This window comes from Strongylocentrotus purpuratus, unplaced genomic scaffold (genome assembly GCF_000002235.5).
Source record: "Strongylocentrotus purpuratus isolate Spur 01 unplaced genomic scaffold, Spur_5.0 spur5_scaffold_10, whole genome shotgun sequence".
In the NCBI taxonomy this organism is placed as follows: Eukaryota; Metazoa; Echinodermata; class Echinoidea; order Camarodonta; family Strongylocentrotidae; genus Strongylocentrotus; species Strongylocentrotus purpuratus.
Window position 1 is genome coordinate 3,606,872 of NW_022145595.1, and position 20,934 is coordinate 3,627,805.

Here is a 20,934-nt window from a genome sequence, read left to right on the forward strand (position 1 = left end):
ATAATATGAAACTATTAAAATTACTCTCATGTTACGGGAAAAAATATTGCATATATATATTATGAATCAATTGATTTGGTCAATCCAGTTCGATGGCACAAACACGGCACTACTGGACAGAGATCCTAATAATTACAGAGATTGAACCCTGTAAGTTGGGGCTTTGATCGGATCGAAAGATCGGAGCGACACCCTCACACCTGTGATCGGTATCGGCAAAAATAATCAGCAAAAACAAATCAGCAGTTTTTTTTTTTTTTTTTTTTTTTTTAATGCCGAAAATGTTCAGTTTTTTGGCTATCAATTGCTTAAAAAATATTCATAGCCGGGATCATTCAAAATCCATGACCCTTCTCTTAAAAGTCTATTGACTTAAAACATGTATATTGCCTTTACACCAGACCCTACTTGTACACCTTGTTATATGATTCATCAGTTCACACCACTGTCCCTTCAAGGAAGGAAATTAGATAAAGATATTAAAGTGCTGCTGGGATTAGATTATCTAGCATAAGATGACTGATTGATGCTATGCAGGAAATTGACAAATAGATCACAGTGTACAAGTAGACCTACTGTACATGTTCACATGGGCACGCTGGCTTACTGTCCATATGTGTACACGCTATGTCATACTGGTCACTTTTCAATTTTGACTTACACATCCATAATTCAAGAAGGAGTCCTGTTGTGATCTTTGTGTTTCATTGTTGTAAGGTGCATTAAAACATTCTCACCTGAAATTTCACTTTGACCATGTCATTACACATCCTGGCAATTCTATTTATCGGGATGTCAGCAAGTTTCTATTGCTAGCGTGTCAGATAAGATAACAATACTGCTTTTATGGATTTGGTGACCTTGGTGGTTTTTCACATGCAAAATTTATAAATATGGCTATTTTCTCTATATTACTATGGAAAAAAAATGAAAATAGACGAAAAATATTTTGAAGCTGTGGATGTGGATCTGAAAGATGAATGATATATTTAGAGTTGAAAGTTATAAAAAGAACATTTTTTCTGTGCTGTTTTTTTAATACTATTTTTTGACTATATTTTTTATTTTAGACCTTAATTTTGAGTGGGGACCGACACCCTCCTCAACTACTTGGAAAGATTGAGTAAGTGGGAAGTAAGTCTATGTTGAATTTCAACCTGACAGTGGGTTATCCTAATAATGACTTGTGTAAGCGTACATGTTTATAGTACATTTTGTCTAGACTGATACAATACACATGTCTTTCCGGAATGACTTGTTTGTTGACCTTTTCTGGTAACATTTTGAGGGTGTAAACAAATCTCTCCACGTGTCCACACACAACACTTTCCGTGATTAGGGATGATTAGTTATACCGTTTCGGGATAGTTATACCGTTTTGAGATAGTTTCACAATGAAATTGTGTGTGTGGACGCTTACTAATGATACATCGTATAACGAAACGCAGGTTTGGGCATTGAACTAGAACTCGATAAAGAATCACGCTTAATCACCGAAAGTTTTGTGTGAGGACGTAACTAGTATAACTGGACGGGGCTTAACGTATAAATCGGTTTCTGTGACGGATTGATGATGGTGATTTCGGGAAATAAACTTGATATAAAACAGAATCGACAAAATATTTAATTATAATTAAACTCACTTTGCAGGCATATCTATAAAAAAAATGGAGAAAAGCGAAATCGGGACCTGCGTATTCTTGGGAAGTTGGCTATGAATTCACTGAAAATCGTTATAGACTTACTTACTGCCCATTATGCCTGCTTGCACATAGGGCAGCAACAAAAGTCTTCCACTCCATAGAGTTTCAGGATAAAAACATTTGTGTGTGGACACACTGTCTATTGTACTGTGGTAGTAAGAAAAACAAACAAACATATATTGGTAAAGAGCATTTGAAAACCTAAAAAAATAAATACCAACAAATCTTGATTTTACAACAAGCAAATCTTAAAAGAGCTGTATGTGATCAAAGAGGTATGTTTTACATGAAGATAGCATCTCTAATAGCATCCCCAAGGGTTCTGACTTCATGCAGATTCCAAAAAGTCAAATCACACCGAGGAACACTGACTCAAGACCAACAACAGAGAAACAAACTGAACTAAACATTGCACCAACTCAGGTGGACAAGAAAGTCAAGAATCATTTGTTTTGACCAGGGACTTGGGAGACACATGTAGATCGCCCGAACCCAAATTCTCTTTAACCCTGCATTCACACTACCAGCGTTTATCATATCTAGTTGGGCTTTATTACATTTTGACTGAAGTATTACATGTACATGTAGATCGCCCGAACCCAAATTCTCTTTAACCCTGCATTCACACTACCAACGTTTATCGTATCTAGATGGTTAACGTTTTGACTGAAGTATTACATGTAGATTGCCCAGAACCCAAAATGGCTTTAACCCTGCATTCACATAACCAGCATTTATTGTATAGCTGTAGGAGTCTCGTATATCTATGCAATAAAGTAAATGACAAGTTTGTATGCTTAAAGCATTATTTCAGACCAAACCTTGATCAAGATTTAGGGTTTTGCTCTAGTCTGAACGGTATACATGTATATTGTATTACTGATACAACTGAGCGGGGCTTATCGCAAACAGTCACTGATGATTGGCCAACTGCCACATCAACAGACCTTGTCAACATTAGTTTCTTTATATAACGTTTTCTTTATACATGTTGTAGAATATGTTTTTAGTCTGCACGCTCCTTTCGCTATACCACGATTCTTAATACGAGTTTCATATAATATCCTTTAGTGTGAACAGGCAGTAAATGAGTGTTGCCCTTGGACTATGACTGCGTGGGAAGCATGGTGGGAAGACGGTCTAGATAAAGTACATGTAAGTGTCTGACTGTGCAGGAAGTATTGACTTCCTATTGGCATGAAGTTTCCTCTCACAACTTCATGTCACAGATCTCTGTATTTAAACTTTGTCAGCTGGTTTACCAAGACTCCTTGACAATTGCATCTTAAACTTAACCTAAGGTTAAGTTTTTGAATTTTTTATGTTATTTTGAAAGTATAAGTTCTTAGTCAATGAAACTTGGACTATAGGGTTATCAAGTATCCCCAATCATGTGAGTAGTATTTCAGGTCACTAAGGGTGCGTTCAATCGAATTTTCGAAGCTAGAATCACAAACATGAATCACAAATCAAAACGCCGTTACAAAAAACAAGGTCACTGCGGTTAGCGTGCAAGCGATTTTTCATCAACACTGATTCTAGCTCATTTCGAGCCCAGCCACTGCGGATCACACTCGCAGTTTGACCCAGGAAGTATAGGTCAACTTCGGCGCGCGCTTTCTGGAATTGTTTACGGCCGACTGGCGACTGCTGTTTTGAGCATAGCCATAGATCGCAATAATAAAACAAAGAATGAGAAGGTGATGGAAGGAAGAAACAAAAAATAACATAAGGAAAGACAGAAAGAAAAAGTGATAGAATGATTGAAACAAAGAATAACATAAGAGAAAGTGATAGAATTATAAAAACAAAGAATAACATAAGAGAAGGTGATAGAAGAAAGGAACAAAGAATAACATAAGGAAAGACAGAAAAAGAAAGTGATAGAATGCTTAAAACAAAGAATTACATTAAAAAAGCTGATAGAAGGAAAAAAACAAAGATCAACATAAAAATAGAAGGAAGAAACAAAGAATAACAAAAGAGAAAGTGATAGAATTATAAAAACAAAGAATAACTTAAAGGAAGAAACAAAGAATAACATATGAAAGACAAAAAGAGAATGTGATACAAGGAAGAAACAAAGAATAACATAAGGAAAGACAGAAAGAGAAAGTGATAGAATGATTAAAATAAAGAATAACATAAGAGAATGTGAGTGAAGGGAAAAAACAAAGATTAACATAAGAATAGAAAGAAGAAACAAAGAATAACAAAAGAGAAAGTGATAGAATTATAAAAAATAAAGAATAACATAAGAGAAGGTGATAGAAGGAAAAAAACAAAGAATAACATAAGAATAGACAGAAAGAGAAAAAGAAAGAAGGAAAACAAGGTATAACATAACGGAACAGGCCACGGTAAAGAGCATGGTATAGTAAACGCAAATTGCATGAAAAGCAGGCGCGCGGTTTTTGCCCAAACCGGAACAGGCTCCGTCATACAATCATGATTGAGAACTCCGTCCGTTCAATCAAATTTTAGCGACCGTGATTCTGCAGAATCATGATACAAAACGCATCTTTTTCAGCGTTTCATGTTTGTGTTTTCAAACACGTTTATTTTTACGACCGACGAAAAAATCGCTTGAACGCATTGCGTTTTAAACTAAACGTCTTTAGAAACCGTGATTCTAGGGTGAAAAAGTGTTGATTAAACGCACCCTAAGTTAAGGTCAAAGGTCATTTTAGGTCAACAATTTTAGACTGTGTTGTGGCATCAACATCAAGATTTTGAATTTTTAGCATATTTTCAAAATTGTTTGTTCAAATTCCATGAAACTTGTACTCAAGGGTTATCAGGTATCACAAATCATATGACACAAATTCCAGGTCACAAGGTCAAAGGTCAGACTTGGATTATGTTTTCACAACTTCATATTTCATTCAAGTTATCGATCGTGGTACAATTACCGGTAATAGTAAATAATTCTTCTGATAATTATTAGTCAATATTCACTTCAAAATGTGATTTTATTCAGAGGATTTTATTTTTTGGGGCCTGCTAATGGGCCACCCTGCCTAAAGATAATGTTCCAACCTCAATTTTTCATTATATCGAATTGCGTAATGCAGGCGAGACCGCCGAGAGCGTTTCCCTTGTTTAAAAGTCCCAACAACTAAAATTTTCGAAGACCTGTTGAATATAATTTTAGGATTTAAGGAAAACTCTTTTTTTGTTGATAGTAGGGCCATGATAAATAGGAAGTAAAGAGTCCATAAATAGGATTTTGCCTTAAAGAGAAGGTTGAGTTCTGGGAAGAGGTGAAAAATAATTTGTGAGCGTTACTCATTCTTATTATGCAAGTGTGGAAGAACATCAGTTAAGACATGTTCCCTGAAAAGCTTGGCTCTTAAAATGCCTTCATATTCTAAATATGCATGTAACATCGTGAAAATCGGGGGGCCGGCTTTTTACACCACGTGTTCGTGTAGTCCCATATACATCTGTAACATTTGTAACTTTACCAAGACTTGGCCATATTTCTTATCATTTTGATGATTCCAGAACCTTGCAATACACACAAATTCTTATATGCTAGATGATCAACCTTTTCTGGTCGGTTCCACACCGTTTCTTTCACAATGCGATCGCATGACCAGAACTCAACTTCATCTTTAAGTAGCCAAAAACTCCCTCCTTTACTCTACATAACTAGCCTTTTTATTGTGATTTTACGCCATGCACAGCACTTGTAACTCCTTGCCACGATAAATCGTGTTTACGCCAACAGTTGCCAAGAGATGGAGCTGCTCAGATGTTCTGATTTTGATTTTGGTACCGACGTCGTAGGAAGCACCCATGAGGTCCGGCTATGAAAACCCACGCTCTTTTACTGCGAGTTGCAATTGAAGGCGCCGATTTGTGCTTGTGAACTTCTCACAATTAATAGTAACAATGGTGTTTTTAAAACTTAAAATGACAGACAAATTATCCTCCAAGTTCAAACAGAAATCTTGATATTGGCAGCTAGTTTGGTCCTAGTTTCTGAGTGGTGAGTTGACAGTGACACCCCGTGCATGATTGAGCTGGAAAACATTTTTACTCACTGTACCCTGCCGGTGTTTTTCCGGGCACAGGTGAGCATTGGCCGGCTGGCACAGTGCCAGGTGGAGAGGCATAAATCGGCCCCCAAAAATAAATAAATAAATAAAATGGCGGCCGTGTATTCGAGTACGAGTAATTATACTTGATTACTTGTCAACAGTGCGAGTACTCGAGTATTTGAGCAATTGTTGCAGCTAAGGCTGTGCACAACAGTGTTATGAGGTACCCGAGTACACTCCCAGGCTTACAAGCGAATACTTGAATATTCGGACGCCATGTTTTTTTATAATTTTTTTGATTTTTTTTTTTTTTTTGATTTTTTTTTTCTTGTTGCCAAGACCATACCACTGGTGCAGTATCCTAAAATGCATGCAATTTTACTTCGAGTTGCAGCCTTGATATTTACAATGTAAAGAGTTACATGTACTAGACATTGGTTGTGAAGGTTCTCTATAAAAATTATGTATATACTGTACATACAAATTCAGTTTGCAGGCATATAATTTATATTATAATTTTGTTAAAATTGCCTTTATTATTATTATTTATTATTCATTATTAGGTGGGTTGTATCTAATACAGACCACCTTATAATTTTGTTAAAATTGCCTTTATTATTATTATTTATTTATTATTAGGTGGGCTGTATCTAATACAGACCACCTTATAATTTTGTTAAAATTGCCTTTATTATTATTATTTATTATTTATTATCAGGTGGGCTGTATCTAATACAGACCACTTTATATTTTTGTTAAAATCGCCTTTATTTATTATTTATTTATTAGGTGGGCTGTATCTAATACAGACCACCATATAATTTTGTTAAAATTGCCTTTATTATTATTATTTATTATTTATTATTAGGTGGGCTGTATCTAATACAGACCACCTTATAATTTTGTTAAAATTGCCTTTATTAGGTGGGCTGTATCTAATACAGACCACCTTATAATTTTGTTAAAATTGCCTTTATTAGGTGGGCTGTATCTAATACAGACCACCTTATAATTTTGTTAAAATTGCCTTTATTATTATTATTATTATAATCATCAGGTGGGCTGTATAACATACAGACCACCTTATAATTTCGTTTGATTTGCCTTTATCAGGTGGGCTGTATCTAATACAGACCACCTTATATTTTTGTTAAAATCGCCTTTATTTATTATTTATCAGGTGGGCTGTATCTAATACAGACCACCTTATAATGTTGTTAAAATTGCCTTTATTATTTCTTTATTTTTCTTATTTCGACCCACTTTTTTGTGAGCAAGATAACTTGAAAATGGTTCAATCAAATACCTTCAAATTTGGCACACATATGTATATGCACAAAACACATCAAATTTTTTGACCTTGACCTTGACTGATGACGTCATCTAGGCGCCATTTTGTGAAATTTTCTGAAAATCAACTCATGATCATATCTTCATAACCAAAAGTAATTTCACATTCATATTTATCATGATCAAGGTCAATATCCGTCCGGTCAATTTCAGTTAAAAAAACGCGCGCGTGCGCGTATGTCCACGCGTCAGTATGCGCGCAAAATTTCAAAATGCTCAAAATCGTCTCAAATTTATTTTGCATACGTTTCAGGTCATTTTAAGCATTTAATAAAAATAAAAAAAATCGTGCACACGCGCATGCGCGTGCGTTTTTGCGCGTAACACCATTACACAACATAGAATCGCCATTTTTTTTTCTTTCATGATAATTCCCATATTTTTTCGAACAATTCGATACCATGTTTATTTCTTTATGATTATTAATTACAAGATGAGCGTCCATTCAAGATAAATGTCTGTGTGCGCAAGCTCTTTAAATACATAGCATACATGGGCAAAAACATGCCTATACAAAATCCATTATAGCTCTTTGGAATGAACCGTGAGTCCGTGACCTTCAATTTTTTTCATATTTAGATAGAGTATGAGTCGAAGATATGATTCCATGTCTCATTTGGCCATTAAGTGTATCGTGACATCTTCATAATGGCCTTGGAACTCAAAATTTGCATATAATTTCGTCAGCATATTTATGTAAAATTGATTGTATCTCTGTAAGTACTGATCGATTTTCTTCCAAATTTCGATATGTTGTAGCTACATGTAAGACAATTGTCTACAACCTTAGTCTTCACCATTTTTCATTTTGATCACGTCATCATAGTTAAAATTACGATTAAAGGGCACATATCAGAAATTTCTTAAGTTGCGTGTTATGCCTAAGGAAGGTGAATTTCTTTCACATCATTAATCTATATGACATTGTTTTTTAGCAGTATCTCGCTTATTTTTGCTCTATTTTGTGTCAAATTTTAGTTGACCAGCCCACCTATACTTGTTCCAAACAAGTATTATATGTCTAGTTGTTATTATTTGTTATGCTATGACTTATAAATGAGAAGGATTAGCCCCCATTCATGTCTGTTGTGTCAATGTTGCATCAGTATATGTATTCAACTGTAATGACATAGTTCTTATCATTGGTTCAGTTTGAAGATTTCCTGACATGTGCAGTTTTAAATGTTATTGAATGGCTCAGATTCTATAATAGATAAAGTGATGATGATATTTTTTATTGGAAGAGATCTATCTTGGAAGCAAAAGCTTGGTACCCTGATACATGTATATTTGAAAAGGGAAAGATCCTTGTATTCAAATACATGTTCATCGTGGAAACATTAATCCATTCTGGAATATAGACGTACATGCTCATACATGTACGTTTACAGTACATGTATACCGTAATTCTTTGTGTACCCCTATTTGGGGCCGAAGAAGAAAAAAAGAAGAAAAAAACCCACGTGAGAAAGGACCTTCATTTTACTGCGAGGTGCAGTTGGAGGCGCCAAATTTTTGCTTGTGAACTTTTCACAAATAAGTTATCAGAATAATGAACTTGTCATAATTAATAGTAACAATGAAGTTATCAGAATAATGAACTTGTCATAATTAATAGTAACAATAAAGTTATCAGAATAATGAACTTGTCACAAATAACAGTTACAATGAAGTTATCACAATAATGAACATTTAGTATCTGCTTTGGTAAGCTTTCGCTTGCTGCAAGTTTCCTCAGAACTTTGCATTAGCTTGTTGAACTGCATCAGCTGCAACAAAGTTTGGAAGGTCTCCAAGTATTATGGGAGTACCAATAGGAAAACAGAGACAACAAAGGGAAGAGGAAGAAAGTGAGCGGATTGAGTTAAATTAAGATAGAAATGGGAAGGAGAGGGGAGAGAATAAGAAAGAAGAGAGCAGGGCAGAGAGGGAGGGAGAGAGAGAGAGAGAAAGAAAGAAAAAGATAGGGGGAGTGAGGCAGAGGGAGAGAGAGGATGGGAGAGGAGAGAGAAATAGTAACAGATGGAGACATGCAGAGATGGCAATGGACAGACAAGTAATCTGAGACTACACATACACGCACATAGAGAAAACATATTGGTAAAGAGAGAAAGGGACACATGTACCAGAAATATGGTAACATTTGCAGGGGGGGGGGGGGAGGGGGAGGGGGTAAAAATTGGTCATTATAAGCTCTCGAGAGTCATCAAAATAAGGCCTTTAACTTTTTTACTCTTTGGGCTGATATTGCTCAGTTTTGAATGCTTAAATACAGGTACATATTATTTTATTAATTAAAAAAAAAATTCTCTAAAAAACAGGCCTGATAAAACCCGATTCCAATCGGTTTCCTGTTTTTCTATATATGTTTTTTTTTTACCAGATTTTTTTGTCTTCCCTATTTTGCCCTATTTTTTTCCCAATTTTCTTACTCCAAAATAGGGAATGTTGTTAGATGCCATTTTTTTCCCCGCGAATCCTCTCCTTTTTTTTTTTACTCAAGGGGGGCGTGGTTGAGGGAAAACAAAAATATTTTTTTTTTTTAGTGCTCACCATCACCCCTGAAAAAACAGAAGTAAAAAAACTTTTAAAAAAAGCTGACCGTAAATGTAATAATAACCAATTGATATAGCGCAGCTTTTATACAAAATATATTCAGCTGCGCTGGTTCAGAGCTCCTTTTTTTTTTACTAAATTCTACAAAATATAATCTCTCAATTGAACAAATATGTTTTTAATTTGGATTTGGAGACGTTAAGAGATGGAGTGCTTCCTATTTCTATTGGCAAGCTATTCCGTAGTTTGGGGACAGCAATAGCAAAAGCACGGTCCCCAAGAGTTACTTTGCCATGGAGAATCTGGAACAATAATTTATCTGTGGAACTGCGCAGGCTACGACTGTGTGACTGGACTTTGAGTTGAAGTGATTCTGTTATGTAACCAGGAGCTTGACCACTCAATGATTTATAAACAATTAACAACATTTTGAATGAAACTCTTTGATGGACTGGCAACCAGTGGAGCTCTCTCAGAAGAGGTGCGACGATAGACAAGTCTTGCATACCGGTATGCATTTTGGACTCTTTGTAACTTAGCTATCAGAGAATCAGGCATTCCAAACAGCAACCCATTACAATAATCAAGCTTACTTATGATGAGAGCATTTAAAACCAATTTCATACTTTCTTGATCAAAATATTTGCGGATACATCTGAGATTGTACAGAAAAAAGTATGTTGATTTGCATATATTTCTAACATGTGTTTCCATGTTCAAATAGTATCAAAGTATACTCCTAAATTCCTTGCTGCAAAAGAGTGTCTCAAATTGGAGGATCCAACATTTACACCGTCAATGCTTATTTTTGAGATCTGTTGTGAAGTTCCTATAACCAAAAATTCACTCTTACTATCGTTTAGCTTAAGATTATTATTAAGCGTCCATCTATGAATGGAATTAACACACTTTACCAACATTGAAACACTTGCATCTTGAGTACAAGTGGATGGTCAAAAGGATCAAAATAATTGTGTGTCGTCTGCATAGCAGTGACAGGGGACTTCAGGAAAATTATCCTGAGTGCTCTTGATTAGATGACTTGTGTACAACATAAACCGCAAAGGGAGAGAGCCCTGTGGCACACCAAAGGGCACCTGGAAAGAGTCGGAGACAATTTCATCAACTTTAACTTTTTAATGTTGATCAGACAAGTATGACTTGATCCAGCCGAGAGCAATACCATCGATACTGCAACATATCTTCAAAATATCTAGTAATCTGGAAGGCTCAATAGTGTCAAAGATTTCAAGACTTTTGGGTCGATCCCAAAGGGCAAAACAAATCAAGTTTTTCATTTCGGGGGCTCCATTTCAAATTTTTTGGAAATTTTCGGGGGCTACTATTTCAACTTTTGGGGGCTTTTTTTCCATTTCGGGGGGACGGGGCTCTTTTTTCTGGGGCTACTTTTTCATTAATTCATAAAAGGATAGGCCTACAGTTTGTCGAGATTTGTTTAGTAGGCTAAGGTTTCAGGTTTCCTGCTTCATAATTGCCTATTAAAAAAGAAACCCCTTTTTCTAGTTCAATAACTAAGTTTTCATGCATTGATTTGATGCAAGAACAAGATCCTAGATTGTGATTATTTCTGGCCATGAATTTCGATAATCATTTTTCAAAGTAAAATTTTCACAAGAAAATCAGACAGTTGTTTAAAAACGTATACATTAGTAATACTTTTACTAATTCTAAGCTCAGGTTTCGTACACCTATTCACAAAACTATATTGAAATCGCGGCAATAATGATGCAAACCAACAGATAGCAATTTCAAAGTGTCTAATCTCTTCGACTCCAGCTTAGGTAGCTAGCTCAGCTCAGCTCAACTCACACACACTGCAGCAGCACTGCACTGTATTGTATGTGTGTCAGTCACAGTGATTTTGTCTGATTTTCTTTACTTTGAAGAAATGATTATCAAAATTTTGAAACATGGCGAGAATGATCACAAAATAGGCTTTAATTTCAAACCTCTATTCATGGAAACTTTATAAAATTGCGGCAATTGTGATGGAAATTGATTGCAGTTTTGCGATGTTTAGTGGTCTAGGTTCAGCTAATATGATCTACCAAACAAAATCGACCGCCAAAAACTCGACCCCTACGCTCCGTCTCGATCTCGCAACTGCGAAAATGTATGTGTTTTGGCGTACTTGCGTGCGACATGGTAAACCAGGTAAGGTATAGAATATGGTTCTAGTTTTTTACGACAGATTTTTTGTGTATACAATTTTACACAGAGATTCAGCGACCAAGAAATGCACACAATGAATACGAAGCTAGAAGAGAGCGCGCGGCCACTCGTTATCAGATTTTGGGCCTATTTCGGGGGCTGTTTATGGTGTTTCCGGGGCGAATCGGCCCTCCGCCCACGTGTATTTTTTTGGCTGCTTGGGATTTGATATTGGTATGACCTTTTAAGAGAAGGTTGGTTTCTGGATGAGAAATGAGCTTATCAGTTTGAAAGAATATCATAGTAGAAATATTGGAATGGCCCATGAAAAGGATTGCTCTTCAGATACAAAATTAAAGCCTCAGTCACAAATGCCATTACGAACGGCTGCGGACGCTGTACGAACGATTTTCAGACCATGAAAATTCGGGAAGACCATGGAAAAACGGAGATTCGTACGAACCTTCGTGACCGTAGCTTTAATAGCTGTACAGTTTGGACCTACTTTCATGCCACATGTGTGTTTGTATTCCTGTGTGCGCAGCATGTGATATTTAGAAAAATCAAATGAATTCTTTTTCATTTTGATAATCATGAAACCTCACAGTATATGTTTGATTTCTCTCATCTTCTTTCCTCATATAGCAAAGCTGAAATCTTGAGGCGTATGAACCGGGAGGCAGTGTCTGACATGGAATATGGCTTTGGCCATCTGGTCATTTCTTTCCTCCTTTTACCCATTGACGTATATGTACATGTATGACCCTTAACCTTTCTTTCACCTTCTTTTGTCCCATAGTTCAGGCTGTGGTCTTGATGTGGGCTTGATGTGCATGAACCAGAGGCAATAGCATCTCCATGTTCGTTGAATATTTCCCTTGCCATCTGCTTTCCAGGAATTGCCTTCCTTCATTATCAGTTATAACAATATTAACCCCTGTCCTCTCTTTTCCTCCTTTAGCAAAGCTGAGGTCCTGAGGCACATGAACCGGGAAGCAGTGTCCGACACGGAACATTACCTGGGTCATCCTGTGAATGCTTTCCTCCTGGTCAAACGGTTCCTTTGGGAATGGGTGGACCTGGAGAACTGGATCAAGTATGATGGACCAAAGACAGGTAGGTCATCTTAAATTAAGGAGGGGCCTTAGAGCAAATTTTTCCAAAAAAAAAAATCAATGAGAATCATTTCAAAGCATAACATTTGCATTTTTATGTCTTCTCCAGCTTTTGTCCAACATGGATCCCATTGCATTTTATTGAGACACTGAACCTCAATACACTACATGTTTGCTACCACAATGTCCCCCCTCTGACATTGATTAGTCCACTTTGTGCCAGTTAAGAGACTAATTAGTAGTTTATGCACCTGCCACATCCCTAAAAAAATTCCTTCTGAGAGGTAAAAAGAAGGGACTTTTGGTTGGTCATAGAAACTACGACATGTTCCATCATTTAGTTCAAGCTAATGTTCACATCACTTTTCAGAGACTAGAGGAACAGTACCCAGTTCAAGGAGCACAACCCAGTACAGTGAATCAATTAGAAATGTTTGTATCTTGTATTTTACAGCCTATCTGAGGAACAGTACCCAGTTCAAGGAGCACAACCCAGTACAGTGAATCAATTAGAAATGTTTGTATCTTGTATTTTACAGCCTATCTGAGGAACAGTACCCAGTTCAAGGAGCACACCCCAGTACAGTGAATCAATTAGAAATGTTTGTATCTTGTGTTTCACAGCCTATCTGAGGAACAGTACCCAGTTCAAGGAGCACACCCCAGTACAGTGAATCAATTAGCAATGTTTGTATCTTGTATTTCACAGCCTATCTGAGGAACAGTACCCAGTTCAAGGAGCACACCCCAGTACAGTGAATCAATTAAAAATGTTTGTATCTTGTATTTCACAGCCTATCTGAGGAACAGTACCCAGTTCAAGGAGCACACTCCAGTACAGTGAATCAATTAGAAATGTTTGTATCTTGTATTTCACAGCCTATCTGAGGAACAGTACCCAGTTCAAGGAGCACACCCCAGTACAGTGAATCAATTAGAAATGTTTGTATCTTGTATTTCACAGCCTATCTGAGGAACAGTACCCAGTTCAAGGAGCACACCCCAGTACAGTGAATCAATTAGAAATGTTTGTATCTTGTATTTCACAGCCTATCTGAGGAATAGTACCCAGTTCAAGGAGCACACCCCAGGACAGGATGACTTGAAGGGTGCTACAGCGGCTCTTCTCCGTCTTCAAGATACCTACAAGCTTCAAACCAAAAAACTCGCTAGTGGAGAGATTGAAGGCACTAAAACTACAGTCTCCCTCACAGGTCAGTTGTTTTCAAAAATATATTGTTGTTTTGCATAGCTCAAGCCATCAAAAATGTAGCCTACATTCAAATAGTCATGAAGTAACCATCAAACCTCATGAATCAGGATCTTATTGCACTTTAGATGTTCTGTTTCTTATTTTTGTGATATCAAAGTTAAAGATGTACATAAATTTTTCATTTGTGTGACTTACCGCTCAATTAAATTTATTTGTTTTCCTTTCTGTTGATGGTGTAGTCCCCATGTACTGATGTCTTTTGTAAACTTAAAGGGATATGGTCATTTGTTTACATGTGCTGTGCAGAAGTTCATAACTAGCTGACACCAGACTTGGTTGAATTACCATTAAGGCCTAAAATAAAAACTTGTTGTATTGCCCTTTTAGGTGCCAAAACATGGGTCTGTCGGTCAGAATTTTTAATTTTTTTTAAACCTTTTTTTGTCGCCCTCTTTTGGCCGATATTTTTTAGTCTTGAATTTTTTCCCCGCCCTCTTTTGGCTGATATTTCTCAGTTTTTAATGCTTTAATATATGTGTTTCAGCGTCGTCAATCCATTCATATCTTTTTCACCTCATAATAATCCATGGTTTGCAATGTTGTGTTGAGACAACAGGTGGTCCTGGGCACAAAGTGGTCTCTTTACTAACCAAAGAAGGGACCGACACTGACACAGAAAAAGACAGCCAGACACTTTTGCATGCAACAGGTTCAAATCATTGTCTATTACAAATGTTTGTATCTATAAAACTGGCCCACTTCAAAGAATATGCTTTTCATTCCTGTTTCAGTTCTGGGGATTATTTGTTGCAATTGTATGTTTGTATCCGTTTTTTAGTCCAAAATGAGTCAAATCTGACAAGAAATTTAAACAATTCAAATGCATAAATATTTGAACTCACTGTATCTCCATGTTTAATCCGAGTTGTACAATTTACAAAATTACAAACTAACTTACACTTGCTGGAAACTTTAATAAAGAAACAATATCTGAATAAATAAACACGTCACCATTTCAACACTACGCATGCACAACATTTAATTCACGTGCGGACAGCACTGAATGACCACCAATTGAAAAACATGTTAATATCCACTCTTTGAAAGCTCGATTTGAAACTGTCAGGCAATATATCAACTTCTTCCAAATTGATGAAAAATGTATGATTTCTCTCGATGTATATGTCCTTTCATCTAGTCTTTACATAAATTTCAATGTTTTTTAGTGCCTTCAAAAATTGTCATGAATGTAAAAGTGTTGTGAACCTTTCCGTAGAAAACTTGAAACAGCGACCGTCGCCAAAATCTACCTGGTTTCTAGCTGGTGCAGTGCATGGTATAAATACGTACACGGGGCCGGGGTCTACTTTGAAATTTTGAAACTAGGGCAGAAGACGAGTGAGAATTTGAGAATACTTTGTTTTCATGCATTTATATCCCATTTAAACAAACAAAATACATATTTTTGTATTCATTAATAAAAAATATAAAAAACGGTTTGAAAAAAAAACTTTTTTAAAATGCCGACCGTAGATTTTCAGATTTGTTGGTCGGTCGCAAAGGGCAATACAACTATTTTCTATTTTAGGCCTAATGGGAGTACATTTCTACACCCAGCAAACCCATAGTCCATCAAGAACCCCTCCTAGTCTCTCAGAGAATCTTTGGAAGAAGGAAATATATGCTTAACCATCTGGGGGAATGGGTGAGAAAATGCAGAGCATTACATAAAAGGCTAATCCTGGTGATTGACAACAACGGTGTTGGGGTTAACTCCCAAATAGTGTCCAATTCCTCATTAGAGACCAGGACTAAGTCTTTAATTCTCTCCTCCGTGCAGCCCTTGAATGTTTTGAGCTTGGCAGGGTAGCTTACAACCAAGACGACCAGTACCACGCCCGTCTATGGATCACAGAAGCCTACAGACGTTACCAGAATGAATCAAAGACGGGCAAGGTTCCTGATCTTGATGAACCTCTCCTCCTGGACTATCTGGCATTCTCTTCATTTAAGGTGAGTGTAAAGGGGGGGGGGGGGGGGGGGAGAGAAAAAAAGAAATTCCATACACCTCATAAGGCAAATGAAGAAGCTATTATTTGAAAGAAATGCCTTGCTTTGTCCAAATGATAGGTAGTAGGGCAAATAAAAAAGCAGACCAAGCAACTGCAAACAAAAAACTATTAAACAAACCCTCTAAAACCCTCTAAAAAGGTAGATTGTGCCTTTATTATCCCGAAAATATAAAGGCAATAATGTAGAATTTACATAAATATCGTACATGTTTGTAGAATTATATATGAAATGTTTACATTTGTCCTTTTGTTGCCAATTTGTACAAACACTTCAAAATTCTCTTTTCTTTTTCTTGATAGTGATTTTTTTATAAAGTTTTTGAATAATCCTTTTTCATTAAATGTAAGGATGTTTTAGTGCTTGCATCAAATGCTTTTGTTTGATCTAAAAAAAGGCTCCTATTCCATGATAAAGCTTTTATAAACTTTCCAGACAGCCAATCAAATTTAGTGATTTTAGTAGCTTAGTAATACAATTTAATAAATCAAATGCAAGTATTATTGTTTTCAAAATTAAGTTTTATGAAATGGTTTCAAGGTCTTAAAGAGAAGGTTGAGTTCTGGGAAGAGGTGAAACATTGTGAGCATTTTCATTGTTATTATGCAAATGTAGAAGATCATCAGAGAAAAGATGTTCCCTGAAAAGCATGGCTCTTCAAATGCCTTCATATTCTAAATATGACATCTAACAGCTTAAAAATGAGGACCACATTTTTATGCCACATGTTTGTGTACTCCCATATACATCTTTCTATGTACAGTGCTTGTTAGTTTTACCAAGACTGGGCCAAAGTTCTTATCATTTTGATAATTCCAGAACCTTGCAGTAGGCCTACACACCAATACTTATATGCTACTTGGTCAACCTTTTTTTTGATCGATTCCACACCGTTTCTTTCACAATTTAATCGTTTGACCAGAACTCAACTTTTTATCTTTAAAGGTAAAGACCAGTTTTGGAAACGCCCCCCTCTCAAAAAATGAAATGGAAGCTCTTATTACCAATCATGTGAAATAATATGTTTTGACTAATATGTGATGATACAAATTTTGCCGGGAAACCGCCTACTAATTTATATATTTGGTAAATTATTATATCTATTTGGACCTGATAGATATCACGCACATGTCTTGTCGCGTAGTCCCATATACATCTTTCTGTGTACAGTGCTTATAACTTTACCAAGACTGGGCCAAATTTCTTATAATTATAATGATTTCAGAACCTTGCAGTACACACCAATAATTATATGCTAGATGATCAACCTTTTCCGATCGATTCCACAACGTTTCTTTCACAATGCAATCGCATGACCAGAACTGATCTTTATCTTTAAGCTTTTATGAACAACAACTCACATCTTGATGAAAACTTTCCAGACAGTCAATAGTAGCTGAATTACAATTTAATTAAAAGCAAGTATCATTGTTATCAAAATTAAGTTTTATGAAATGGTTCAATGTCTTAACAATATCAATTCCTCTTTTGCTCATTTGGTTATTATCTTCTGCCTTCAACAGCAAGGTTTCCTGGATGATGCTATCACGTACACCGACAGACTTCTTTCACTTGGTAAACCTTCAATATCCTCACCTTCTTGAAGTAATGGCATAACTCATATGTTCAAGATTTGAGAAAAACAGAGGAAACTAAACCAAATGTAGAATACATGATATTTGTCGCTCATTTCACACAGAAAGGTTTGGGGATACATGACGCAGGCCTGATAATTACCTGATTTTTGTTCTTCTTTTTTTCCCCCGATTTTTTTTCCTTTCTTTTCTTCTTCCCGATTTTAATTAAATTTTCCTGATTTTTCCCTATTTTCCCCTATTTTCTTCCTATTTTCTTACTCAAAAAGGGGGGGGGGGGATTTTGTTCGATGCCATTTTTTTTTCCCTGAATCCTTTTTTTTTTTTTTTTTTTACTCAAGGTGGGGTGGTTGAGGACATATGAAATTGACTATTGAAATGCTGTCTTTCAAATCTGTTTCATAAAAGGATTAGATTACTTGCAAACGTACCGTTGTGACTTACCAAAGAAATTTTACTCCGGACTTGGGCCAAATTAATCGTGGAGTAAGTGACTTAGGCAAAACAGTTCACTTCATTTATTCCCACTACAAACAATATAATTGAAGGAAATTAACACATTTCCATTTAAAACAAGTTCTCCCATGTTTCTCAGTCTTCTTCGTTGATGCTTAAGTCATATTTCTTGACATACAACAATGTAGGCCAAAAAGGCAAAACGGCCTAAGTCAGTACATTCTTCAATTAGGCCATAATACTAACTGGGATATAAGCAGCATGAATATGTTCAATTCAGCACAAACGCCATTCAAAGATACTATGTCCCTTTTGCAGCCAACATGAAATTCTGTAGAACTTTGCAGGAATTATGAATATGTCATATGTGTCCTATCTGTGCAATTTAAATGTTAGCAGTGTCCTAATATTCAAATTATGCGAGGAAACCCGTTTAATTGCTAGACTTTACTGTCAGACACTATTGAGTGACTGACTTGCTTTTCTTCTTCTTTGGTAATAACATCCATAAAATGATCTGTAAAGGGTACATGAGCATTTGTCTACATCAATAACCCACTTCTTGTAAGTAAATCAAACTGATTGAATCTTTGCGCAGCATAAAACGTACGACCATTCGGTACAATGGTGTGAAAATCAGACTATTACTTACTGGCTCTATAGCTCTTAAGTCGATTCGACAACTAATAGTTGTTATTTTCCCACTTAAAAGCATTTTCAAGCCCCCCCCCTTTTTTTTAGGGAAGTTCTAAATTAGTATTATCTTTCAAATACCATTGGAATTTAACGTTTTCATGTTTTTTGGCATGCAAATGGGACATAGTACCTTTAACAAAGGTGGATAGCCTCATGAAGAGATGACTTGTGCAAAAATATAATTTTCTTTAAAATGTGACTTAAGCCATTATGTTAAAGGTAATACAAAGTTTTGGAATTTTTGAAAATTGGGTGGATAGTGATTCTTCACAATTGTTGATATATTTGGATGCCCCTGTGGATGTATTATAAGCACTAGAAAATTTAGCCCCTGAAACAATTCTGCTTTCGAGTAAAATTGAATATAAAAATTTACCGGTGCTCCCGGTAAACTTTGATAAATTTTAAATAGAGCCTATGGCCGTACAATGGTAGCTGCGACCATGAAAATCTCAGAATATGTAGTTGTGATATAGTTTCCAAACGGGAATAGCTAATCAGTCGATTTTAGTCAAGAAACATTGTTTTATAGCTTAATTAAAACTTGACCTTCAGAGGGAGCTTTACAGCATAAAGAGTGTATTATTGACAATTTCATAACATTAGACTCGATTGCAACCGCGACAATGATCACTGAATATTGTAGGATCGCATATGCTTTCAATATGTTCATTTGAACCAAATTTATGACCTCATACCGAAACCTAGTATTACCTTTAAGAAGGTGACGATGGATTATTTTAAAGGGAGTGGGTCATTAGTTTCCATGTGCAGAAGGTCGTTATTTGCCAACACCAGACTTGGTGGAAATGCCATTGATGGGGGGTACAAGTCTTGCACACATCGAACCCTCTCGTCTCTCGCAGAGTCTTTGGGTGATGCTATTTTAGATAAGAACTGAGCTGAAAATCACTTTATGCATGCCTTTACTGGTACCTGGTAGGATATAGGCAAATGTTGATGTGGTTGGATTGGCATGTGTGCACTTTCATGTGCAGATTGGCAATTGAATCCAATGACCGGGGTAGTAATGATTACAATGTAGAGCGCATAGAAACGTAATGTAGTCGCTTTTAAAAAATGTGACTATTATTGAAATATGAATCAGTTTTAAAGGCACACTGTCCTACTTGTAGCTACTTGCTCCCTCTATATAGAAAACTTCACCAATCGGTGCCTGTTGGTCCCCCATGATCCTCTTTTTCTTTGTTAAATGAGAGCTGAGTTAATGAGATAGCCACCAGTCACAGTGACCTCGCTGGGTCGCTGTGTGGTCTAATCCCTTCTGGCTGAAGTAGTAAAGCCTCCCTTTAATGGACATGTGATAATAATGATAACAATAAAAATAGTAATCATAATAATGATTGTATTGATAGACAAAAATTGAGATCATGAATACCCTATAAACAATGCATAAATGTATAACAAAACCTGGTAACACATCAATTTTCATGATGAGCTGTCTCAATCTACTAACATTACACCATCCATCTGCCATTCTCTCCTAGACCCCAAACATGAGAGAGCTAAGAACAACAAGATCTTCTTCATGAGTGAACTCGAAGAAAAAGAGATTAAGGAGAAACCGAGAGGAGAAGATGCGGAAATTGATGATAAGACAGGAGAGATAGTCAAAACACAAGAGGAGCTTGAGAAAGAGAAGGCAGAGCAAGCGTACTCCTATCCAGAGAGGAAGCAGTATGAGGCGTTATGCCGTGGGGATCCAGGTGCTCTCAAAGTATGCATGCAGTGGGCACTTTTTATGCTACAAATCTCTCTCATGAATTTAGAATTTATCTCCGTTTTTTAATGATCATTAAACCAACGGTCACAAAGGTTCGTACGATCGATGCATTCGTACGAATCTCTCTGTTTTTCCATTGTCTGAAAATCGTTCGTACAGCGTTTCGTAGCAGTTCATGATGGCATTTGTGACAGAGGCTTTAAATGACTCATTGACTA

At 36.3% G+C, this 20,934-nt stretch overlaps 1 protein-coding gene across 6 annotated transcripts in view; it reads left to right on the forward strand.

The window, feature by feature from the left end:
* Window positions 1–20,934, forward strand: part of LOC592929 (prolyl 4-hydroxylase subunit alpha-1) — a 65,168-nt gene that overhangs the window by 21,933 nt on the left and 22,301 nt on the right. For all 6 annotated transcript variants that reach the window (XM_030979213.1, XM_030979210.1, XM_030979212.1 and 3 more), the window contains exons 3-7: window positions 12,789–12,943; window positions 13,992–14,156; window positions 15,996–16,168; window positions 17,749–17,800; window positions 20,481–20,710. In XM_030979213.1, coding sequence (XP_030835073.1) covers window positions 12,789–12,943; window positions 13,992–14,156; window positions 15,996–16,168; window positions 17,749–17,800; window positions 20,481–20,710 — 775 coding nt within the window. The remainder of the gene's footprint in view (window positions 1–12,788; window positions 12,944–13,991; window positions 14,157–15,995; window positions 16,169–17,748; window positions 17,801–20,480; window positions 20,711–20,934) is intronic.